Here is a 26,667-nt window from a genome sequence, read left to right as displayed (position 1 = left end):
AGCGGAGAAATTATTGCCCTTTTAAAAATAGGATAAGGTTTCATTGGTATTGGGTGAATTTTAATAGACATATGCCATTTTCCCTAACTTTTATTTAAGGCAGGAGTAGGCAACCTACAACTTGCAACCTGGATCCGGCCTGCTACCCAAAATCATCCGGCGCATGGTCGCAAAAAGATTTATTCACCCAGCTAGCCATGGTCCTAGAAAAGAAATCAAGTTTGTAATTCTATCTCTATGAGGCTTGCAAGTGTGAGCAGACCAAGGGCAGAAACCTCCTTTGAATATCATTCCCTGCCTTGGCATGCATTTTTTCCCATCTCTGACCAGGCAGAAATATTTGGATTGTAGGAGGGTTTACATTTGGAAAAAAAACAACCAGGCAGAAATATTTGGATTGTAGGAGGGTTTACATTTGGAAAAAAAACCCAGTGGTAGGCCTAATTTATTTTCAAATTCCTATATATCAGATTTATTTAAAATTCAGAGTACATCAATTTATATGCAGAACTGGCCAAATTAGAATAAATGTGTAGCACTTGAAACCTCAAACACAGAAAACATTACCATGAAGATGTCAAACCTAATTAAGGGCAAGCTTTAAAGTGTTCTTGAGCTCCATGATTGGTATTTAAAAAGAATCTGGGGGTTTCGGGATAACTTAAGATGTGTCTCTCACCTTCTGTTTTGGTGCTGCAGCTCAGGTAAACCATTAATTCAGGTCATTCTTCTGTAGAAGGGGTTCCTTTAGTCTGTGAATGTAGATTTTACTTGCATATTTTAGCATTAAACACTTAAAATAACTGGAAGGGAGTGATGAGAAACATAGAGCATTTTACTGAATGTAAATTTCAGGTGAGGGAGGGAGTAGGGAGTAGTAGTTAATACCTGACCATCAAGCTTAGTATAGCCATCTTGGTCTGTCCCACTCTTTTCAATAGAAGCAAAAGCAGAAAAATTCACTGCTTTTGACTGAGATAAATTGTAGCCATTTTAATGCATAAGTACAGAATGTCTGTACTGTAAAATGTAGCCCTCATAAAAAGTTGGAGTGTCTCATGTTGAACAGGCCAGAGTAGAATATTGATGAGTCAAAAAAGCTTGTGTCTCGCATGTTGGGAGACAAGCTGTTTAGAGACCTAGGGCAACCAAAGTCTATTCCAGCATACCCACCAGTCTTAGCAGGGTGGAACGTGCTCACCCAGTCATTATGATCAGGGTTTGCTCTAGCCCTGTTGCCATTTTGTATGGAATATATAACCCATCAGGACCTTGAAAGAGAGAAGGGAATGACCAAGGATAATTTTTATGAGATAATACTTGGAGGGTAGAAGATGAAGTTGGGCAATGGGTGCCAGCAACCCTGTTCCTCTGTTTGAGGCCACAGCAGGCAGCCTTGTCCAGATGGAGGGCATCTTGACTCTGATGCAAGCACTCACTAAATTAGAATATACTGTTTCCAGTGGCAACAGCAAACAAGTCTCTGGATTGCCTACTCTTACAGTAATGGCTCAACTTCTGTCTTCCACAGTTGGGCCAGGATCGGAAGAAAAATTTTAGGTATGCCCAATGGTATTTTTGATTCTGTACTTTTGAATGGGACATCCCCATACCACAGCAGAAGCAGCATCTGTAGCTCTCATGTTTACTTTGTGGCACTGGGAAACTGAGAAACAAAACTCCAAAGCTTCTTTTGGCACACAGAGCTAGTCATGGGCTTCATTAGATTCAGGCCTTGGCACTTGGCCAATGTCCACAATGCCATTATTGAATTTATATTTTAGGGACTATTGATATTTGAACTGAGAAATAGACATTATCAAGGGCTCTGAAGTCGTTCCTTGAATTTTAATACTGCTTTTATATGGAATTGGTTTTCTAGGAATATGACGATGGATATGGCACTTCATATGATGAACAGAGCTATGATTCATATGATAACAGCTATGGTACCTCAGCACAAAGGTAAGGAAGAGGGATTAATGTATTTAAAGTAGTTTCTACAATCTGGGTTTAATTGCAGTGTCAGAGGTTTTGGTTAGGGGCTTGAAATATCCAGTTTGTCAATAGGGAGTGCCCTGGCTCTATATGTGCCTCATCTCTGGGTCATTTTACCATGCTTTTTTATGAGTTCTGCTTATCTCTGCGTACCCCAGGTAACCATACATTTTTTTAATGCGCTTTTGTCTCTTGGTATGCAGTGGAAGCAGATCAAGAACCTGCTGCCTATCCAAAGTCTGCTTTCCTTACTTTCACTGTTTCAGCCCCTGATTGGCTCCTAGATCCTTGAGAATGGATCACTTAAAACTGAAAAATATGATATGGGTTATTGGATACCTGAATGTTGACTCACTTTCTTTTAGCCCATGCAAAATGGTTGTGTACCACTTCAAAGTGAACTATTAGGCCATGAAAGCTTATCTGTTCTTCAATCTTGTATGGTATTTCTAGGAGTGGATAAATACTAAATTCAAAATAATCCATGGTTTTTAACTGAGAAGAAGATAACCGTATTTTCAGAAATGTATTATTAGGCTTCTCACATATCTTCATTTTTTTGGAATTACATGTTTTGATACATTCAAGTGTTTTGAGCAGTACAGAACCAAATCTATTAAGTGGGGCTGGTTCACAATGCCAGTGCAATTTCTGACCTCCATAGCTTGGCCATAAGCATACATTTTTGTTGGCCCTAAGAGAGACAATTCCCAGCTGCACAGCTATCAGAATTAATGGATTTTTACAGGGATTCTTTTTGCCAGCACTTGGGGCTTTTGTACTATGCTGGCTTTCAGTAGCTTGACTCCATTGACAAAAATCAGAATAATAATATAACACTTGAACATTGAGGGTTAATATTCAGTGGGAATCAGCCATTACAGTTTGCACATGTGTAATAAAGTAAGTCATTGATAAACCAGTTCAGCTTGCCACACCCAAGTAGGGAACAATAATACTGGCATAGCTTTTGAAGACTTTACACTACTGAGTGCTCATTTTGTATTGTACTCTGGTGATTTGGGACAAGCTGTTTGATATTCAAACTGTCAAAAGCTAGGTTTTCAACACCAAGTAAAGAAAAGCAAAAAGGCCAGATGGCTATATGGAAGAATGGCAGACAGTTTTTGCATGACATGTTGCTCTTCAAAACTGCCCAATACAGGTAGGAAGTTACTTGGTTTCTGTACATTTCCATTTAAGTGGACCTTCAGCTGTAGAAATTTAAATATCCCCCTTCCACATGTATTTCTGTACATGCTCTAAAGTGCTGTTGTGCCAGCTTTTTACTTCTGTCCGAAATATATTTATGGGACACTGCTGAATCGCATTATAATGCTCACTGAATGACTGCCCAGTAATCTTTGTCAGATTATCTCAAGAATTCAGTTCTTTGACTGGTTTAACAATAAATACTAGAACAATTTCATCACAAAAACTCTCTGATTAAAATGTAATGGAAGACTGAATTTTAACAGGGTTTTATTTTTAAAGATCTGCACACTGTAGTTTAGATATGTTTTGTGAAGACAAATTGTGCTGAAATCTGTTTAAAAACATTGCATTACACAAAATTAGGCCAATAGCCTGTGTGCCTTGGGGGCTTCTGACATCTTCCACACAAGTGTTTGCAAAGATTATAATGGGGGCAAATGCAAACCACCACTAATAAATCAACTGCCGATGTCAGTTCACTATTTAATGTTCTCTGGAATACATAAGATTTATCACAGAGGAATTGTGGAATAATGGTAGAGTATGGAAACAAAGTCCACCGGGGAGATGTACTACATCATTTGGATTTAGCGCTGCCATCTGCTTAATAGCACTGAGATGACTGCCAAGGTACTTATGATCAACCATTCATAGCAGTGACAGATGCTGCAGAGAGTTAACATGGCAGAGAATGAGGTTTGTTTCTAAAATTTGGATTATGTGACAAGGTTGCAGGAAAGGGGTGGGGTAGGGGAGAAGAAAAGTATTTTGTTACCTGCCCAGTACCACTGTGTATTTTTTGCCTGTCTTTCCTCTGGCCATTGCCAACACTTCATCTGAATCTGAATGACTCTGAGAAAGTAAAACAAAGTATATGCGTTATTGCTTTTGACATCATTATGACTTAGCCAGTTCATGTAAACCTACAAGTCCTTTGAAGGATGGGTGATTTGAGGGGAATTGCTGAGAGATCTGCATTCATGTGCGCTTTTTGATGTGAATGTAACATACTAGTTATGTGCTTCCAAGTAGTGGATTGTGTATTTATAAGTGATGGATTTGTCTCAGCATAAACTCTGCAGCGAGCTTATGTTGCAGATTTCAGTTCCTCGGTCACTGCTCCAGAGACTGAAGCAATTGCAGATCCATTTCCAAACAGGGCAGACTGTAGACAGTTGGAGGGTGTCAGAATTAATGAGTGGGAATGGGGTTGCTAAAGTGTGGTTTTTATCACATACATACAAACACCCACACCTGATTACTGAGTTCATAGTTTCCCTGGAATTCTGTCAGAGCATGAGTAATAGTCTAGCTTTAGTGATAACTGTTGTATCTTAATAAAGAGAAATGCAGCCCTCTTAGCAGAGACTAGCATGAAATATTTGGCCTCTCACATTGTGCTCTACCCCCCAGCTTACTTTTTCTCCTTAACTTATTATCCATCACTTTTTGTGTGCTGACTATTGTCACCATAAGATTGTGATTATAAAGTTCTTCTACACTACTGATTCTCAGAAAGTAGGAAGTAAGTCTTGGCTTTTATTCACTAGTTTGAGATCAGAGAGTCAGAAATGTATATTTATGCTTCTTTTTGAGTCTGTCTATAAGCAAATGCAGTCATTCTAGAGATTTTGCAAAGCTACAGTGTCTGTGGACATAGCACATAATGGACAACTAAACACATGAGTGGCTCAGATCTATAACAAAACAAGCATCTCACAGAGAAATGTTTTTTTCATGAAAGCCACAATACCCATTTGTGGGGGACTGAGAGCCCCAAAATTGTGACACACGGCCCTGTCTCAGGCCAAATTTTTATATGCTGTTGAATAGGCAACCACAAACTTCTTTTTGGTATTTTAGTGTATGTTTTAATTAGAATAATCAAATTTGGAGATACACTTCAGAAGTGGTGGTGGTGTTGTGATTTTAAAGTCATGCTGAAAAGTAATTGCTAACATTGTGCTTCTAGTATTCTCAGTTATACTTCAAGTCAACTATGCCTCTTCAGGGCTTACTTAAATATGCATCATATGCTAGATCAGCAAGCTTGGTAACTAAAATGAGAGAAGTGTTGAAAATCCTATCTGAAAAAGCTAAGCCTTCTGCCCTGAAGGACCTGCTCTCCTGAAGGGAAAAAAAAGGTGCTGGAACGCCGTTCTGGTGCGTTCTATTACAAAAAAAGCCCTGGCTGGTCCATTTACAGCACACTGTTGCAGATAAGCAGGGCAACAGTGCCTTGCAAGCAGTGACATCTGTGCCAAGCCCTGATGACGTTAGCCATTTTGGACATGATCAGGGGCTGAGGAACAAATGCAGCTGACTGACTTTTTTCTACTCCCTCTGCTCTTCCATTGATACACAAGATGGATCTGGGACAAGACACAGAACAGCTGGACATGAAGAGTAAATTGACTATCACTCCTGTTCACTGTCTCATTCAGAATGACATTTGGTGGCATCAAGCAAAACTGTGCATAGAGGGTAGGAAATGGTGAGGATAGTGACTGAAACAATTCACCATAGGGATTCCCGTCACCTTGAAGCGAGTCATATCACCACTTCATATGTGTAATACTTGGAAATAACCTTTTACAGTAGGGATAGAACCAAGACAGCAGAAAGCATACATTGGTCAGATGCCCTGTTTGTATGTTTAAGGTATCTACTTGGATGTAGACAACCGATTTCGATATTACCAGCCATCCATAGTAGCTGTTAAAAAGCCCTTCCGGTGTGTAGAGTATCATTTAAATGTGTGCCATTCTAAATCTATAAAACATTTGAATACCAATATTGCACATGAATGTTCAGCATACTTAAACCAGCTTACAGGAGAGGTACTGAAATGTTTTTGCATGCTGTATTAGCGTGTTGTGCCATGTCTCCTGCAGTACAAAATGAGCCATTGCCGTTCAAGGCTCCGTGGGGTCACCCGGTGGTGATGTCATTTCCACATGCTTCCACAGTGCACATCACCGGATAAGGTGATGTAACCTGTATGATTAGTTGTAGTCTAGTTGGGCTTTGACTTTATTTCCATTAAAAGAGGGCACTCAGTGGGAAAGCTCTGTACCTTTGTGTACCATGATGTTCTTCCCACAGCCCCATAATGTAGAATTGCCCCTTTGAGATGAGGGGGAGGGAAGAGCATGTGCCACAATAGGGTCCTTTGATATTAGGACTTTTGTGAGGTAGTCAGCAGCCACTGACCTAGTGAATAGTTTGCTCTTCTCACAATACTCCTGTTGTGTGGGAAACCTATGTTGGGATGGGCTTTACAGGTGATATATGACATAATCCAGCCTTCAGACATGAATAAATGAATTTATATACAGTATTTCTGTATATTCATGGATTCATACTTTTGGTTTTGCTTGGTAGGTAACCATTCGTTGTGGTTGCCACTGACCCAATGTTTCTCCAAATCCTCTGGTGTGCATGCAAAACTCTAGGAATTGGGTAAGGGTAGAGGAGTCTTGCTCCTGGCATTATAGTGCACTTTGGAGCTACTCTGAAGTAGTAAGGAATTTGGTACTTCAGGCAAAGTCCAAGATGACATGAGAAATGATATCCATCCTTTCCTTCAAGTCCTCTGCAATCTTTCCTGCTGTTTCCCCTCTATTCTCTGTGGAAGTGTGGAGGCAGGAGAAGTATCTTTGCTTCCCTGGGTCAGGGCAGTCATTAGAACCATTAGTCATTAGAGTCAAATGCTGTATATTGTTGGACATGATGATCTCATTTACAGCCATTTGGCATTGGCTACACAAATTATGTGAATGATATGACTTAAATTTGTCAGTACTCCTCTGATTTGTGACAAATATTTAATGTGCCCTTCTGTTCTGGAAAGACCATCAATCTCCATTTCTGCCCTTCAGGAAAAATCTTGAATAAATTAGCAGTTAAGTTTGCTTTCACAAAAACCTTGTGAAAGAAGACACTTGCATTATCCCTTTGTTGTTGTTGTTAAGAATATTTGCCTTTATTGATGGCTTAACTAAAGTCAGGATGGTGCCTAAGGCCATGCAGTGGGTATGTTGCTAGGGAAGATCAGACATGAAGTAACCTGTGTCATGCCTAGTTCACCAACTCTTACAGATTTCCTGGCTCTTTCCTTCTTTCCAGCTTCATGATTCAGATTTCAATAAAACTGTTTATTATTGTTGGCCTAAATTCTAATAAAAACAAGACACAATAGAAATTGATTTTTGTTATTTAGAAAGTACCATTGAACTGCTATATTTTTGAATCTGTCACAACTTTAATGTATTCTGGAGTTCAGTAATTTGCACATGCACAAGGCTATATTGAACACCAATTGAACTGTGCTGAAATTTGAAATGTAGCATTTGTAGGTACCTGTTATGGATGGAGCTGCAAGAATTTATTTGACATATGTTACGTGACTAGAAATGTAGACGTGACTTTAAAATGTGCTGCTTGACACTAAATTATTGGTTGCCTTTTACCAGAAAAGTAAGTAATGGAGGTAAGATCTGGCCTTAATGAGCCATCTGCCTTCTCTGTCCTTTGAAACAAGTCTGTTCCCAATAAAGCAGTGCTATATTAAAAGTAAAATATGCATCTTGACTTTCTCAGCTTCACATGGCAGATGCTGCCCTGTGGAAAGAGCTGAATCTGGAAAGCTTGTTCCGTTTTAGTCACAAGAAGCATGCTGTAGAATTTCAACTGAGCATTTTGCTTTTGTGATCACAGAGAAGGCTCAGGGGAAGCACTGTAAGCTTTTACTGGTCTTCACTAAAAATGCAAGGAAGAAAAGCTTGAGATCTAATCCTCTTCTGACACTCGAAGGCTGCTGCTTACAAATCTGACATGGTTATTTCACAGGAAGTTGTTTTGCTTACTTAGAAACCGTAAGCACACGACAGATCAGTTAAATGCAAGCAAAATGACTTCTGTAGAACCCCTTCTGTAGAGCTTCAAGTGGGACTTTTTCTGTGTTTGGCATATACAGAACTTTACTGAATGATAGTCTCAAAACTGACATTTTCCATTTAAAATTAGTATTTCTTCTTTATGATCCTAAAAAGAACTTGTCTAGCCACTTCCTCCAGAATGCTGCTAGTGTGGTGTAGTGGCTAAAAAGTTGTTCCTGTGCCAACAAACCTGGTGGCATTTTTTAGCTAGTCATTCTTCTTTGAGTCTCATGGCCCTCTCCCCCCACCAAAACAATCTTCAGCATGGGGTAATAATGTGGCTCTGTCTTATTGGCTTTTTGTAAGGGTCATTGAGATAATATATGGCTCTTTCAGTGTCTAAAGTGTGGTGTAAATGCTATTATCTTTACACAAACAAGTACAGGTGATACCCCATATCTGCAGTTTCAATTATCCTTAGATCCCCTCTCTCTCTACATCCATTAACATTCTTTAAATGCTTAGCAGGAAGTGTTTCTTGCTTAAAACAGGTCACTATAAGCATTCATGCCTATAGAATGATGAAAGGAGGCTGCCAGCAGCCTGAATACCTGATGAAACACTAAACAGGAAGCAGTTAACGTCTCCTTCTTGTTTAACATTCCATCTAGTTCCATCAGACATTCAGGCTGCTGGCAGGCTCCTTTTGTCACACTATTGGCATGAATGCTTATAGCAACCTGTTTTAAGCAAGAAACACTTCCTGCTAAGCATTTAAAGAATGTTAAGGGGGCATGGGGGGCACTATTAATACAGGCACCCCCGTTTGTGGTTTCCATATCTATGGGGGTCTATGGAATGGATACAGGGGTACACCTGTATTCCTCTTTCTTAGTTTCTTCCATTTTAAACAGCACACTAGAGTGTATGAAATGCTGTAGAACCACAGTGGTTCTAAGAGGACTTTAGCTCTAGGCTCCTGCCATGGTTTGTTTCCTAATCATGCTCTCTTCCCCTCACTCGCATAACATGTACTTTAAAAGCAAACAAACCAGTTAAAAATCAATTGAAGGATTTTATTTTTTTAAAATGCAGATAGCTGGCGGGGAGGAGGGTAAAGAAAGAACCATAGTGGGACTGAAGAGTTCGTCCCCTTCCCCACTCCCCCCTCTGCAGTTTTGATGCATCTCATGCACGCACTGGCACCACACTATATTTTAAAACAAAAAACATTCAACTCTGTAGTTTGGGTCTGAGATTCTGCAACAGAAGAAATAAGGGCTTTATCTGCCCATCAAGCGCTACCAGCTCTGTCTCTGGCTGTCCTTCTCCTTTTCACTCTTTGCCTACCTCCCCCCCCCCCCCAAATAGAAATTCAGTAATTTCTTTGGAATTAAGTAGGAAAGTGCTGTTGGCTGTAATCAAAGCCTGGAAGTGGCAATACCATGTCCCAAACATTAAATTTCTTTTTATTTTATATTAATGCTTCCACCCTAAACATAAAGGAAAGTGGTCTCATTGGAAACTGCTCTTTACATATCTGGATGGATAACAATAAAAAGATGTGCTCTTTATGTTTTAAAAGAATGCCTTTCCTTCAAGCCACCACAAAGCTCCAGCATTGGAGGACACTTGCAGCTCCCCATGAAGCTTGGCTCAATTTTCTTTACATTGAGTTGGCATCCTTCAGTCTCGGAAGACTATGGTGTCACGCTCTGAATGGTGGTTCTGGAACAGAGTGTCCTCTCCAGTGCGCGAAGCCTGGGTAAAGTAGGTATGGAGGATAGGCTGTTACCCATGCAGCAAATCCCCCCTCTCCACGTCGCTGAAATGGTCCAATGGAAAGGCAGAGGCCAATACGGTTGGTTCCAGCGGCGTTGCAGGAGTTGCCAGAACGTGACTGTGTTCAGCCATGAACTGCCTCAGGGACTCCGGCTCCGGATTTTGCCTCAAGGTTGACTCCTGAAGCCTTTTCCATAACTGGATGTAGCCACAAGGCAGTGGAGGTTTGGGATCAGAGTTTTCCTTCTCTCAGATGAGCTGCCTTCCCAGGCTGACGAGCCCCATCTACCCGGTGGCTGTTTAGTCGCCTCTTACGACAAGTACAGCCAAACTGAGGGCCTATTCTTATCCCCAGCCCCCAGGGGAACATTTACATTATTCTTTACAATTATTATTTACATTACATCTTTACATTATTCAGTGCAGAAACTGAAGTATTTACAAAAAATTTAGCCCTAATTTTAGAGGCTGTGGCTATCTCTATTCAGTGTGTTTATGCAATTGAGCAGTTTATACACATGTTGGTTATTTTGCCACTTCACTGTTTCACTGCAATCAGGACTGGTTATGACTTGTGTCGAGTTCATGCACAGTGGTAAACCTTAGTTTGCTTCTGTGTAAAGTGTGTGAGGCAGTTGGGAGAGTACGTGTTTAAATTTTGCAGGACTCATCAGGCAGATAAATTTTTCCAGTTTTTTTACCTAGCTTGTATCTCAGTGGCTGTTGATTTAATGCGATTAGACAGTTCTGTTTCTATTTGAGTGGATGTTGTGAACTTGAGGCTCTGTTTAGCCAGAGTACTGAAGACTTTTACCTCAAACATTCCAGTAGTTGATCTGGAATGATCTTATTTAGCATTCTTGGAGTCCAATGTAAAATATCAGGCAACCAGCAGTCCATAAGAGCTAAATGGCTAGAATGGTTACTCAGGACTTTTTCCTTAGTATAATAATAAGGTAGGACTAGTTTGTCTGAGAACTGTTGGATTATCCGTTATTTTCCATAATCTTTCGAGACTGAAGGTTGCCAACTATAGGCCGGTAAACAATCTTATTTTGGTAAATCATGATTGTGTGGTCCTCACTTCATATATTGTTCAAACACCATGTGTGTGAGAGACATCTTGGGCATTATCAGTTTAAAGCAGCATATAGAAAGTCCTCCTTGCTTTTTCTTTTCTTCTATGTAAATTATTGTATGTCCATTTTTTCCTGAGTAAATATTTTGTTGACCAAAAGTGTTTTTAGCATATTCACTTCTTATTAAGACGCTTTTGATTAGCATGGAAAGACAATAATTTGATATCAAGGAGACCATTGGTCCACTGCTCAGAGTTGTGCACTGACTGGAAATTGCTCTGTGGGGTTTCAGGCAGGGTTTTTCCCAATCAATTGGGGTTGAACCTGGGACCTCTTGCATGCAAAGCATTCACTCTGCCACCAAACTATGGTCTTTCCCCAGTCTTGAATTCCACAATTACATCTGCTCAAAGCAGATGGGAGGGGGAATACCATACCTTTCGGGGGAATACCATACCTTTCGGGGGAAACAGGGAATGGTCTGTGTTGTTGGAGCTGTTGTGGTGGGCTTCCACAATTAGTGAGCCTCTTGAGGTGCACCAAGAGCCTGATAAGCCTCCCTTTCTGCCCTTTTTTGAGACTGCAAAATGAGCATTTGATAGCCCAATGGGCTGTGTTCAGTTGCATGAGTTCAGGTCAGCTGTATGATTTATGTCTGGCCATTGTTCTCCCTCTTTGGCTGTAACCCCTTTGCTCCATTTCTTCCTTTTCCTGAGGGAAGGAAATCTGTTGCTGCTGCATCTGTTTTCTGTAAAGGAAGAGCTTAGGCATAGTTCATAGACCTAGTTTATAGACAGTCAATAGGGATCACCTTTTACCTTCCAGGGGAACCTCTAAGGCTGGGGCGCCCAAACCCTGGCCCTGGGGCCACTTGCGGCCCTCGAGGCCTCTCATTGTCGCCCTCAGGGAGCCCCCAGTCTCCAGTGAGCCTCTGGCCCTTTGGAGATTTGTTGGAGCCCACACTGGCCCAACACAACTGCTCTCAGCTTGAAGGCGACTGTTTGACCTCTTGCGTGAGCTGTGGGATGAGAGCTCTCTCCACTGCTTGTTGTTTCACGTCTGTGATCCAGTAGCGGCAGCAAAGGAAAGGCCAGGCTTGCTTTGTGCAAAGCCTTTTCTAGGCCTTGAGCTATTGCAAGACCTTCATTCATTCATATAAGTTCATCTTTAATATATTCATTTATGTAGACTTACGTAAATTTATTCAAATTTTAAATGCAAATTAATTCTTTTTCCCCCGGCCCCCGACACAGTATCAGAGAGACGATGTGGCCCTCCTGCCATAAACTTTGAACACCCCTGCTCTAAGAGATTTTGAGCAATTTGGACCCTTGGATTAGCTCAGAATCACTGTACTGATTTAGAATATTTGCTCCGTGACAGGGGGTATCCTAATATTTTTTCTGATTTTTTGGCAACTGCCGTGGAAATTTTGGTCAGGCCAATAAAGATGTATTGCCTGGCACCCTAAATTCCTTCCATCCCGCTACCTAGTATCTTGTTTCTTCTGTCACATTGTCCATTGCTGCCACATATAAAGTTTTGTATTTTTAATGCATCATGCCTAATTTGCTTGGCAAGGAAGAGTTACAAGAGCAGTATTCAATTACACATTGGATGGCCTGAGAAGGTACACAGAAAATCAGGCTACACACTAGCAAACAGCTCCAATCGCCTCACATGATTATTGATGCTGATGGGTCTGTCAGTGAATAAAGTTTGAGGAGATTTTTTATACACCCTCAATGTAAAGACGTGACTTTTCTCCCCTGGTTTTGTTGTTCACATGCCTTGAAAGGCAAGTCATTTTTGCCTTAACAGGCACTTAGTTTTGTAAAATGAGGCCCAGCCAAAGTAATTCTGACAAGATTGACAGGTACAGGAACGGGGGCTCAGCTGCTTTAAGCCTCCAGACTTGATGAGTCCTACGATAAGTAATCAGATACTGTATGAAATGATGGCAAATGTCAATATAAAGTTCTCTGTTGATGGAGATTTTATTTCCATCACTGTCAAAATATGAGTGGATAAGAGTGTGTTATATGTTTCCCTGTGAGTTTTATGACGGTCAGAAAGTATGTTGCTTATTTTTGGCCCAGCAATCCTGATTGTCTGGGACCGAGTTGTTCACACTTCCTGGGGTTTCTCAGTAAGTTCAATAGTGGTGGACAAACTTTCCTCAAAGCCAGCTTGTCCCTATTACTAGTTTACATCCATGAGTTTGCATCGTCAGAGTTGGGAGTTGCATCAGGCACACTCATAATATATGCTGTTCACATCCAAATGCCTGGCCAGGGTCCTTTGTGAACAGTTTACCCTAAAATATGCCAGGGATCATCTGGCATCGAAGACTTGTGTGGACAAGATTTTTTTTGGGGGGGGGGGGCAAGAAGATTGGAAGTATTCTGCCTTAGCAAACCTCTATTCAGAGGTCCTAGTGCTGTTTTATGCAGGATCTGTGGTGAGTCTGAAGCTCAGCAGTAAGCAACGGAGGTCCCAGGTTTTGCTCGATCACCTCTGGTTATCCATTTCATTGAGCAGGGCAAAGATGAGTCCTGCTCAAACCTTTCTTTCATCAGATGAGTTGACCACAGGCCACATGATCCACAGGACCCCCCTTCTTGAAATTTGCTACTTTAAACTGTAAATCAGTAATACTGCCATTAGGGAAAAGTGGAACGAGCATTGAAATTGACCAGTGCTGCCACTTGCTTTCTTATAAACTGTCTTTAGCTCTTCTACAAACATAAGAAACATAGTCCAGCTGTTGCTACATCTAGGCCAGAGCTGTGTACTCCAGTAAGTCTTGAGGGCCACACACATACTCTGCTTTCCATTTTTTTCTAACATGGCTTTCATTCTTCATTCTTAATATTTTGCAGAACATTTTTGAATTGGAGGAATTCTGGGAGAAAAATAGGACATTTCCCATATTTTGCTTGCGTGCGCTCCCCCCCCCCCATTCTTTTATGGCCCATTCTTTTAGAATTGCATTGCTTCCTTGCTCCCAGGTAGGGCACAGGCTTGTTTACGCTGAGACTTACCATGGTCAGTTGGCCAGCAGTGCCTGTGCCCTTCTCAAGCGCATGAGTTTCTGCACTAGGGAGCAAGGTTGCTACAACTAGGCAGGCAACACCAGCGCTGGTGTGCACGCATGTACTTTTGGGAAGCATCTGAGGGCAGATTATCAGCCATGGATGGGAAGCTGTCAGGGACTGGTTTGGAAGTTCTTATGGATTGGATCTGGCCCCTGAACCTACGCTCTGGGTGGTAGTAGCTCCCAAGCCTCAGGAAGATCTTTTTCCTAGCCTTGAATTCAAGAGCCTTTTTGCTGGAGATGTCAAGTGGGAACTGGGGAGCTTATGCAAACCAAGCAAGCACTCCGCCACTGAGCTTTGCTCCTTTCCTTATGTAGGAAACTTTATACTGTAAATGTTCAGGCATTTCAATTATGACTGCCATCACAAAAAAAAATTCCCAGAGTTTAAAATACAGGTCCAGCCTATTTATACCCGAATTTTTTGTACACGAATTTGACTCGACACGAATGGCGCCTGCAAATGAGAAGGAATGTGCTGATCCTTGGAGAAGGGGAAAAATGCATCCCTTTAAAATCAGTTTTAGAAACTGAACAATCTGTTTTAAAAACTGAACAGCCTCCTTAATGAGAGAGAGAGAGAGGGCAGCAGGCTAACAATCCATCAATCCTTCTCTCTCCTAGGAACCCCTCCCTTCCCCCAGCACGAAAGGCGATCATTTTGCATTGGTGAAGGGAGGGGCTGAGTGAAGTGCTGATGGATTGTCTTCTTAATTACTCTTATCTTACAGTCAAAAGGTCAGCAAGGCTGTTTTTCAATCACTGGAGCAAAGAAACTTTGTTATTTAAATTGATTTGCTATAGGGCGTTTTTTTAATCCATGTGACTGCTTGGAATGGAACCCACGCGGATAATTAGTCTCAACCTGTATATGTGATTTGCAACATGATTCACAGCTGAGTCAAGGAGACATATCTGTATATCTGTATTTATGTCCTTGCCAGTTGTAGCTCAGCAACATACCTGAGTGAACCTGAATTTGCAAAAGCAAGTTCTGCTAGGGCATTTTGTCCCAAGTGATTGTGAAATAGTGTTTAATGCTGCAGCTGATTTCTTGCTTATACCTAGATTCTTTTTTGCTTTTTCCAAACAGTGGGACTGATTACTACGATTACGCCCATGGCCTGAGTGATGATACATACGATTCTTACAGTGAGTAAGATCTATGAATATGGAAGAATGTACTTTTATGTAGAAAGAAAAATGATATTCAAGTATTTAAAATGTGCAGCCTTACACTAAACATCTACTCTTGCGTACTTTCCTAAGGGCATAGGGTACCATCAGTACTTAAAACCGTAAATTAAGTGATTGTTGAAAATGCTTTTGGAATTTTATTGTCTTGCAAATGCTATTGCTATACTGCTTTGAACATTTCTTGCTGTCATGTGCCCACCCACCTGTCACCACAACAGTGTGACATACAGCCAGATGATACATACAGCCAGGATAATGTTCAGCCTTGGAAAAGCCATGGCTACTTGCACCTTCCCTGCTGGCCTCAGAATGTATTGAAACTTACTAGGCTTAATCTGGCTGCTTGTCCTAGCTTAAAACTGTGTCGCCATGGAACTGCTTGTAGCTGGACAGGCAGCACTGCAGCAAAGGTAAACCATGTGTGTGGGGGAGAGATCAATGTCTGCCTGCAAGAGGGACAGGTTTTGCTTTGATAAGCCAGCAAATAGCAGCTAGGATTTTTGGTCACCCACCATGTTAAAAAGTTGATTATTTTTTCCTTTGTGTATGCATAAGAACATAACATAAGAACAGCCCCACTGGATCAGGCCATAGGCCCATCTAGTCCAGCTTCCTGTATCTCACAGGGGCCCACCAAATGCCCCAGGGAGCACACCAGATAACAAGAGACCTGCAAGGCTTCCTGGGAATTGTAGTTTAAGAACATAAGAACCGCCCCACTGGATCAGGCCATAGGCCCATCTAGTCCAGCTTCCTGTATCTCTCAGCGGCCCACCAAATGCCCCAGGGAGCACACCAGATAACAAAAGACCTCATCCTGGTGCCCTCCCTTGCATCTGGCATTCTGACATAACCCATTTCTAAAATCAGGAGGTTGTGCATACACATCATGGCTTGTACCTCGTAATGGATTTTTCATCCAGAAATGTCCAATCCCCTTTTAAAGGCATCTAGGCCAGATGCCGTCACCACATCCTGTGGCAAAGAGTTCCACAGACCAACCACACGCTGAGTAAAGAGCAACCACACACTGAGTAAAGATAAAGAATTAAAAGTGATAAAAGTGATAAAGAATCTGACCTGTTTCCCTTACATTCAGTGGGCAGACCTGAACATTTTCCATCTGTGGTGTTTTATGCGCTGTGCTAAGCCAGATCATGTGTCTCTGACCATCTCCAGCAGGGAGCTTTTTTGCCCTCAAACGTATTGGCTTCTTGTCTTGTCAATATTCCATTTTGCACCTATTACTTGCCTCCTTTAGATCTCCATGGGAGAATTTAGCCCTGTACTAATAGGAACAGTGTAATCAATATTCATGGTGTTTACAAAGTTCTGAACTAAAAAAGAGGAAGCGAGGGACATCATTTTGATAGAGAGAAGGCAGAAGGGGAGCAAGGGAGGAAAGAGGCCAAGGCATTGAATGTATCTCCAAGGATTTTGTCATTTTTCTGCCAAAGTAGAAGTCGTTTTTGTGCTGAAAATGGAAGGAAGAGTTTTGCACCATGTAAGTGTTCAGGAAGGGAGTTCCAGCCATAAGGGCAGCAAGGAAGGAATTGTGTTTTTTCCCAGCTGTGGATTGAGTTGACCATGATCATATGCAAGAAGCACAATTGTCTCTGAGAAGCTGCATGGGTACCTACTCCCAAGCTTTTAATAAATGAAGCTACCACTTGAGTCACTTTGACTTGGGCTGGAGTTGCAATATATGAAAGTCCCCTTGACTTCATTCTAAGTTCTTTGCTGAATCAGAAGCTATCTCTGAACATTTCTTATTTGGCCTACAGGCTTTTTCAGTGCTTTAGAATTTGCTTCTCAGTCCCGTTTGAACAATTTCAAGCATACAGTCATTATGCAAAGGTTATAAAAGGTTCCTTAGGCAGGCAAGAGACGCAAGAGGAGCCAGCAATGTTGTCAATACAGAATAAGTTTCAGAGTAGAAACCACATGCTAATCATGAGGATTAAATATTTTTTAAAACCACAAGTGCAGTGGTGACAGGTTCAATTAAAGAAATCCGTTATGGATTAGACTTACAAAGCATGTTAAGAAACACCTTTACTTCAGGGATAAAAGTTAAACCTTTGGCTGGACATCAGAAGGACTCAGACTTCGATCAGTCCTGAAACTGATCTCCCATTCTCCCCGCATGCTGGTTGCCTGTTGTCAGAGCAGGCCACTTGTAATTTTCTCACTAATGCAGTGAGAGTGCAGGATTGCAGCACTTTTCAGGAACATGAGTGAAACCCATTTGCTAGGATCTCCTTTGAAGCATGGCACGCTCCACCTTAAGCCATAGTGCCCCTCCATTCATGTCTGTTTGTCAGAATAAATTGTTCTGCCATGCAGTCTCTCTGGGTGCCATGAGCTTAAATGTCCTCAAGTCACCTTGAGGGGAAGCAGCGAATACATGACTGTATCAAAAGGAGAAGTCGTTTTAAGCCTCCCCCCCACAACATGCTAAATTGGTCTCCATGGGCTTGCACAACTTTGATCGTTTCTTGCTTTGGCATTAAAGTGAGCTGTCTGGCAGCAGGGGGTCCAGCCTCAGCTTGCCTCATCCCAGTGAAACATTTCAGCGATCAGGCCTGCGATGTGCTTAATGCAAGAACAATGAGCGAGGCACCCAATTGTTGCCCTGTTCCCCTGCTTCCAGAGCTGCCTACGCCCCATTGTTCTATGTATTTTCCTTCTCACCTCTTCTACTTTAGTGTACCAAAAATGGCATCAAATTAGGGAGATGCGGTGGTGTGGAAAAAATTGTTATGATTTAGCTAGTATCTGTTCTTCCCTTCCCCTGCCTGGCAGACTTTAGATGAAAAACACTTAGTGGTATTTGATTTTATTATAACAGGTTCTTTTTAAAAGGGGCAAACTTGGGAAGCTGTAGGAACTAAACCCAAGGCACAAGGGAGAAGTGAATGCATGTGTGGTACGGAACGAGATCCTTTCTCTCAAACTGTGTGATCTGCCAGCTGTTCTTCTTGTGGCATGAAATGAGAGTGAAAATTAACCACAGAGATTTGTAGAAGTTGTCTTATCCATGTTTACACTTCCTCATTTCAGGACAGGAAGAATGGACCAACTCAAGACACAAGGCACCTCCATCAAGGACAACAAAGGGAGCCTATCGAGAGCAGCCATATGCCAGATACTGATTAAACTGTCTGATGTTGTGAAATTCCCAGTCTCCACCAGTCCTGTATACTGTTCAAAGTAATTTTTTCTATGAACAATCCCTTTTTATTAAAATCAAAGTGCTTAATCTGAATGGATGGACTGAGCTTAATCTATTTTTTGCTGAAAGAAAAACCTGGACAGGAAGACGTGCGAAATGAGGAGCTTTGTTATTTTCAGACTGCATTTGGGGGACAAAATAGGTGATCCAAACAAAAACAAAAAAAGGAAAAAAAAAATAATCTTTGATTAACTAGTGTTAAAAACAGTTAGGTTTACTAAAAATGTTAATCCATTATTTTAACCTAAGCGTAACCTTTTATTTTAAAGGTTGTCAACAGTTTAGTTCTTCTAGTTTTATCCTTCAGCCATTTTGCTACTTTTTCTCTTGCAATCCTGCGTAAAAAGGGAAGCAGATCACAAATGCAAATAATGTGGTATTTTGTAACTCAAGTCTTGAAATGTTCTGTAGTGTTAAGCAAAGTTTACCTTGCTTGATACTAAATAAACTTTTGAAAGAAAACATCAGTGTGTGTGAGAGTATGCATTATTTATTTAAAAAAAAAACTTCATAAATAGTAGTAAACAGGGAGGGAGTGATTTTAACAACAATCAACCTAAAATGGATCCTATTAAACACTGTGCAACTTTTTTTTCTTCATAAAATGGTATAAACTGAGAGATGCATTTCATTTTATATACATATATATATATATTTACCTATACACACAATATAGACTTAAAGGCTTGTTAAAGGAAATATCCCAATGGTATTGATCTGCTGGAGTGCCACACTTAAAAACAGATTCTTGGTTTAAAATAGTTAATGCATTTGCTGAAACAAAAATATATATCTAAAAAAACAAAAAATCTGTGACTTAGTTTTCATCTTGTTGAGCAATTCTTCACGAGTGCAACTTTGGAATTTTATTTTTTTGTTTCTTGAGAATGTTGGTACCTTAATGACCACTTCGCTCCGTGCTGGAAGCAATAAACACAAAGCTTTTAAAGACTTTCTGACTTGACTAATTGAGGTCGCTTTCGTCAGATGCAGAGGATGTGTAACCCTTAAAACGGTCTTCATTTGCAAAGGTAAATAAATCAAATAAGATTTTAATCTCACTTAATTTATCTTAATATAACCAATAAAAGCAGGGAGAGTACCAATTAGCAAGTTCTATTTTAGATTATAGCAAGAGAGAGACTTTAAGATCACCACCTAAAATTTCATATTAAAAAGTTTAATTTGTTTTAGTAATATAAAAAGCCTTAGCTCGGTCAGTTTAATTGGAGCAAATATTCCCTATTAAACAAATGTAAAACCTCATAACTAGTAACTTGTAATCCTAGAATTTATGGACAAATAGTGCAACTAAGAACTTAAAATATTACAAATGTGTTTTCTAAAGCTTTTTAAAAGTGTTAACTTGATGTCTTTAAATTGTGATGTATGAATTACTTAAGAAAAATTTCATATGTGGGTTTTTAGTAAGTAAAAAGAAATATCTTTTCTTGTCAGGAAAAAAATGTGAATGCCTTGGAGAACCAAGAAGATAAAAACCTGTATCTGCTGATGCTTTGGTAGGTACCAAAAATTATTTTGACATTTGATGATGACGAGCTTCAACTGATGAGAGAGAATATAAATAGCAGCCAATCCCAAGAATTGGCTGGATTTATCGAGATTACAGTTTAGGATCCTGCATTCTGAATCAGGCCATGTAACTAGCGGTAGAGGGAAGAAGGATTTGACCTCTCTGGTTTCTGAGAATTCAAGCGCATACCTTTGTAACACCGAAGCTCTAGAAAGCTGGTTTCATAATAATTTTCATAATTTGTGCATATACAGTACTCAGGAATGAAGCTGTATATCTTGTTTGCAATTCTCTCAAAGGTGGCACCAATTTACCTTCCCCCCCTTCTAATTGTAGTGTGGTGGAGGATGTAGTGTGATGAAGGGCTGAGTCGCACATGCATGTACCTCACATGTTTACTCAACACTTGATCACTCTGGGCTCAGTTGTGTCAACTGTCCCCACTGAAAAATATAATGTTTCGAGTTGTTGGGGTATTAGGAGTGCAGTTTCCATGGCATTTTTTCCCCTGTGATGACTTGTATAAGTTGTAGCTCAGAACTGCGATCTGTGAGTGGTTAACCTGTGTGCATGAGTAAGTCCTCAGTCTGATTCACAAGTTTGGTCTTCTGGCTCTTAGCTCTAGTGCCTGTTTACTTTGAGGTTCAGTGTAAACCTCAGAATTATTCACCTTGATCCATTGGTGGATGGGGCTGCTAAATACATGGGTTTCCCCAGCACTTCGGTTCATTCTGTTGAAATGAACGGGGATCCCACATGAGTACCAGTAAAGCTCCTGCAGGGGAAGATTACAATGGAGCAATTTTAATGGAATTGGAGCTATTTTAGTGGAGCAGTTTTTAGTGGAAAAAGATATTTTCAATTGGTTCCATTGACTTTGGCTGGTTGCTTATTTAGGCTTAAGTTCAGTGGTCAGTTTAGAAGGTAGCAGTTTTAAATGGTGATTGTGAAATATTAATGCTGAACTGTTCCACTGTCTTCATCCAGTGTAGGGTTCAGGTTAAGAACCTATGCTGGTCTAGAAAGCAGAAGGAAATTATGTCATAACCAAACTGGAAATGCTTCCAGTCTTATCCCTGCCCAGTGATGGTAGCACTAAACACAGAAAAGAAATATAGTGATACTTAATATGATATGCCTGGAGAATGCTGAGTGTGGAACTCTCACTGCTGCTTTGGAGTGACAACTACCGTTCTCCGGGGCCCATTGCTGCTAGTACATTTTGAACCAGCAGAGCTAATACTTGGGAAATGTTCAACACCTTGAATTAGCATGCTGGTCCTCTGCAAAGACAGGCTGATTTCCAGAGAATAAGGACATGTTGAAATCTCCTAAGAAACCAAATTTCAGATATCACTTAACTTTGCACGTGTTCTGAATAAACTGAGATTCATGTGTGCACACACCTCCTCCTCTGTCTCGTGTTGCCTCACTGTGACTTACCGCTGAATGTGTGATCTGTCTTCAATGGGAAGCTATTGTTTTGGTAGTTAGAAAACATAAAAGCTCTCTGTGGTATCTTCACCTGTTGCAGCTGTCATCACTGGTGATGTGTACACATCTATAAGCTTTCGCTAACATTGCCACATAACATTAAATTGTTTCGCAGTCATCTGAAACAACCACCCTTTCTGAACTTCGGACTATATTCAAAATGTCTGGTCTTACAGTCCATCCATATCCTTAAGTTTGTAGAAGAGTTATAGACTTTTTTGTAAGTTCATTCTCTTGTGAGACAAAATTATCTTGTACAAAGGCTGTTTCTTTTTCCCTCCATTGCAAAGACTTCTGATAGTCTTTGCAGAGAAATTATGTTAAGTGGCATTCACAAACATGCCCTTGGTATTTCTGATCTGCTTCAACCCAGAAACTTGCGGTAGGTAGCAAGATTGAAATAAAAATTCATAAACCCATAAATGCCAACCAAGATAAATAGAATACGATTGTGGAATTAAAATCTATTAATTCCGTTGACGTAAGCCGAGCTACTTAAAGCCCACCTAAGCCAGATCTTACAGCAGTTTTGGGATCAGTCAGGTTTGGAATTCCTCAGATTTTCAGGGCCATATGCAATAATTGGGAAGTTCATTTCTTTTCCAGAGACCAACTGAACAGTTTGAAGTGATCCTTGTAAAAATATTTTTGTCTGAGCCCAACACAATGCCAGTTCAAGTTATTCATGGCCCAGGGCTTTGTCTGATCAAGACAATATTGCTGGACATAGACATTGTCTTGCATGATCAGCGTAATGTTCAGCATTCTCTTTCTAATAGCATACAACTGCAGTAAATGTTCATAAGCTCACAACAGAGTAGTGGATGAAGACATCCCCAAAGACCTTGTTCTTCCTGAAGTGGTTAACCTGTCTTGGGCTATACCACATCAAACCAAAAACTCTCCACACAGAAAATGCTAGATGTCTGGAAGAAAGGTTCTTTCGTTAGACTTTTTCCTAACATGCTAATTTCCTATGTGTTGAGGAGTTCAATCATATGATCTCCCCTCAAGCTAACCACAGATTTACCACCTCTAAGAGCCATATGGATATGGGGATAGCATTTAACTATAATGGCTAATAGTCATTGATAGATGTGTCCTCTGTGACATTGTCTAATCATTTTTTCTAAAGCTGTCTGAGGCCTGCTCTATACATGCAACAGAATGCGAGCCCAATCCTGAGTTCTTTAGTGCTGGGGATTTGAGTGTCCTGCCAGTGCTGGGTGTCACAAACATGCCATAGGCATTCCTGCAACACCCTGCACCGAGTCAGCACCAGCCTAACGCTGATCAGATGCCTCTCAGAGCTAGGTAAGATCTCTGGGCAGTGTTCAGGGCCTCGGGCAGGGGAAGGTGGTCCAGGGCAGGGAAGGAACCAAGGTGGGAGGGGCATGGGACTGTTGGAGATATGCCCCACTGGATTCTGAAATCCATGTCGGACCTCCTGGCCCGATACAAACACTCTCATGTCTGTGCTAGCAAAAGTCTGTGCAGGCAATTGTTCTGCGCCGGTGTGGACTTGAGAAGCCCCATTGCAGAGCTTGGGGCTTTGCCTAGGGGAAGGAGACAAAAGTCCCCTTACTTCGAGAAGACCTCCAGTGACCGATTAGCCACTTTGGTGCCGCTGCACCCAGCGGCTACACTGCTTTTAGTTTTGGGCTGCCCAGTAGGTATAATATAGTATAATGAATTGTACACTTCAGGCTGCAGGGGTGGGAGCAGAAACAATACTCACCTATATTTTAAACCACTTGCTGCAAGTAGAAAGCTAGCATAATAGAAAGCAGGCTGTGGGCTAGAGCCCTTCTTCGTGATGTGCTGGGGTTTTCCTTTTTTTCCAGAGGTGTTTTAATAGGAGGGAGGACCCAAAACTGGTATCTTCCAAGTGCAGTTTGATATGCCATCATCCACTTAGGCTGCTTTGTTGTGCTGCATGTCTAGGTCAGGCCTGCCTACTCATCTTGTGGCACTGAATTCCATAAGTCATGCTGTTGATCACAAAACTGAAATGTAGTTTACTTGTGCTGCAACTGGCAAGAGAGCCAGTGTGATGTGGAGGTTAAGGTCTCTGACTAATAACAAGGAAGATGAGGTTTGACTCAGCCAAGAAGCTCACTGGGTGATCTTGAGCCTGTGTCTGTCTCAACTGGGCTGCCTCCAGGAGTGTTGTGATGGTGGTTGAAAGAACTGTGTCCACCTCCTTACCTTCTTGGAGGAAGAGCAGGATACAAATCTTAATAAAAATGTGTGGTTAGCTACAAGAGACTGGCTGCCATAGGGCAGTCAATGCAAGTTTTAACCACTTATATGAAGTATCAGAGGGATGCATTGTCCTTTTTTAAAAATATATATATATTCTCTTGCGGATTTCTAGTCATTGATCACCTCTGCTTTAAGAGACATCCACGCAATTGTTTTTGTATTCCTCCAGAAACCTTCATAATGAGTTTCCCCACATAAATCAGTAACCTTTCTAATGACTGCTTTCCACCACCTGCAACATGAGTCCCCAGAGAGTCACCAATAATTACTAGTTCCAAGAATATACACATATGTCTGCCTTTTGTTCTGCTGTTTTCCAGGGACTTGGCTCGCTGTTATGGACAGATTTGAAGTACTCCCTTCACCGAGGTGCCTAGGAAACCAGAGTCAGCAGCAGCTTGTGAAAGAAGCTCCAGACTCAGTTCTGTTTCATGCTACCTGCTGTATTATCTCTCTGGATAATATGTATAGTTTTTCAGACCTCAGTTTTAACTCCTCTTAAATTTTTTTTTTTCATTTACTACTGTAACTGTACAAAGATGTTAATAAAAGATTGTTCTGTTTTATTGTCCTTCACAAAGAAATGTTTTGATTCTCCGCTGGGCTCTGTAGTTTTTGTACAATAAGGCTAACCTTGACAGCAGCTCTTTTCAAACTAGCCTATTACTGGAAGGTGTTTATCTGTTGTATTTGCAGCTAAAGCAAGTAAACACAGGGGTGTGTTGCAGAAGATTCTTTGGCTAATGTTATGCCTGGAGCGTAACATGACTGGGAAGAAGGCATTTTTGAAGGAAAAATACACAAAAGAACACTATATTTCCATACTGTTGGATGTGTTTGCCAGCAACCTAATATTCTGCTGATTTTATACATATATACTATATTGCATGTCTCAATAGGTTTTCTGAACCTAGAGGCACCGTTGAAACACTTCTCCTTTGGGTATTTATCTAACCACCTTTTTGAAACCATCCCAAACTAGTAGCCAGTGGACATCAGTGGTGAACTTGGGCTACATATTAGTTCTTCAGAACACAAATATGTGGCAGTTTCCAGTTCAAAGCAGTGTGGCAGAAATCTGCATGTCTGAATATGTATTATCTTTATAGCATCTCTTACTTTCCATTAAATCTTCTTATTTCTGTTCAATACAAATCTCACCCATGTTGAGTCTTTGTATTTCTCCTGCTGCCTTCTGCTTGTCATTCCCTGTGCCCAAAATAGACCCCATCCACTTCTCTTTTAGGTGTACCCTCAAGATTCAGTTCAAAAAAATATTCTCAGTTTGCTGTAACAGCTGCAGTGCCACCCCTCTACTGGTCGCTGGTCTCCATTCCTATATTTCTTGTCCCTTTAGTGCAGCCTTTTAAGTGTTTGGGGCAGGGAGTTTGTCATTGCTACATTCCGTACAGCATTCAACATGCTGATGTGAAATACTTGTTAACAGGTTAAAAGTATGTACTGTGTCATCTTTGCTTTTTTGCCTCCAGGCACCTATGAAAACCACTCCTAGATCCCTGGAAACCTGAGCTGAGGCCAGCATTGCAACTCTTGCCACCCCTCATCTTCTCATTTCAGCTTCTTTACTGATCCTTTCTCCCATCTACCTTCCAGTCACTTTTTGGCCGCTTGTCACTTCTCTGGGTGTGGGTGTGGGGGTGGGAGTGTTTCCCAGCTGGCCCGGGAGAGGGGGAGGATATTTTTGTCTACCACAGTAGTCTTCTTCATAGATTTTACCTTGACAGCGTGGCAGGGCAGCTGAAACCAAAGCACAACAGTGCATTGGAAGATGACAAATTTGGTGACTTCTTCAAGCTACTACCAAAAAATTTGAACCAATGTCCAGAAGATGAAGATGTACTTTGATAAGCAGGCAGTCACTGAAATGATCATGAAGTCACTGGGTTGGAACCAAACAGCCCTCGGTGTGAACAGCATTGTCTTCTGCATACGCTATAATTTCTACCCGTGCATCCCACGCTGCTCCAACTGAATACCAACCCTCAGGATCTGTTTTGAGGGAGGTTGTGGTGGGGGGTGGGAGGAGGTAGGAAAGCTCTGTTCCCCAAGTGACCACCATTTACTGAAGTAAGCAAGGGTGATGTCGCAACAGGACCTCTAGCATACAAGCAAGTATAAATGTTGCCAATAGAGTGCCATTTATTACCGTTATCTGATAAACCAAAGTAGAATCTTAGAGTTGACAGGACCTTGCAGGTCATCTAGTTCATTATGTTGCTTGGTATAGGAAGTCCAGAGCTGGTTCATCACTAGCTGACCTGCCTGTGCTTGAAGTCTATGAGCCATTTGAAATTCGTGTTCCAGCAGTGCTCTATAAATACTAAAACATAAAAATGCTCTATAAATGCAAGCATTATTATGATAGGATCATTGTAAGGAAGATTGGGATAAAACCACATGATGCATATATGGGGGAAAAGTAGCTTATAAAATGCATAGGTGTGTGGGTGTGTTACACTTTTATTGCATAGCTTTAAGAATACAAACATTACATGTGAAAACCTAACAGCCGAAGGGTCTTGGGTTATAGAAGAACAAGAGAGCGATTGTGTTATGCAAATAATGTTGAACCATTCACAGATATCATGAGAAGCAACCTTAAGAACATGAAATGCATCTTCTAAACAAAACAAACCAGGAACCAGCTCATCTTTTCAGCCCCATCTGTACCTTTGAAGAGTTCCACAAGACAAGTGGGCGCTGGTTGTGTAAATGTCTTCCAGTAAACCAATTCCTCTGGATGGCGTCAATGGATGGGTTTGATTTTATAAATGTATTTTGTTCCATACCAAGGTGTACCAAGTCTGTATGCAATCAACTTCAAGACCCTGAGATATTTATTTATTTGGGGGGGGGGGGGGGCTGCCATC

The 26,667-nt window shown here is 41.1% G+C and overlaps 1 protein-coding gene across 5 annotated transcripts in view; it reads left to right on the top strand.

The window, feature by feature from the left end:
- Positions 1 to 24,253, top strand: part of KHDRBS3 (KH RNA binding domain containing, signal transduction associated 3) — a 101,091-nt gene extending 76,838 nt beyond the window's left edge. For 3 of the 5 annotated variants that reach the window (XM_066625240.1, XM_066625239.1, XM_066625241.1), the window contains 3 exons: positions 1,883 to 1,965; positions 15,145 to 15,203; positions 18,312 to 18,855. In XM_066625240.1, the coding sequence (XP_066481337.1) occupies positions 1,883 to 1,965; positions 15,145 to 15,203; positions 18,312 to 18,403 (234 nt within the window). In that variant the 3' untranslated portion in view covers positions 18,404 to 18,855. Of the gene's footprint in view, positions 1 to 1,882; positions 1,966 to 15,144; positions 15,204 to 18,311; positions 18,856 to 19,369; positions 19,405 to 19,941; positions 20,004 to 24,096 lie in introns of those variants that run through there. The other 2 variants (XR_010794357.1, XR_010794358.1) reach the window with 2 other exon arrangements.
- Positions 24,254 to 26,667: the final 2,414 nt, after the last annotated feature.

Source organism: Tiliqua scincoides, chromosome 4, assembly GCF_035046505.1.
Source record: "Tiliqua scincoides isolate rTilSci1 chromosome 4, rTilSci1.hap2, whole genome shotgun sequence".
Taxonomy (NCBI): Eukaryota; Metazoa; Chordata; class Lepidosauria; order Squamata; family Scincidae; genus Tiliqua; species Tiliqua scincoides.
Note: the sequence above shows the minus strand (reverse complement) of the source record. Positions and strands in the feature narration are given on the sequence as shown.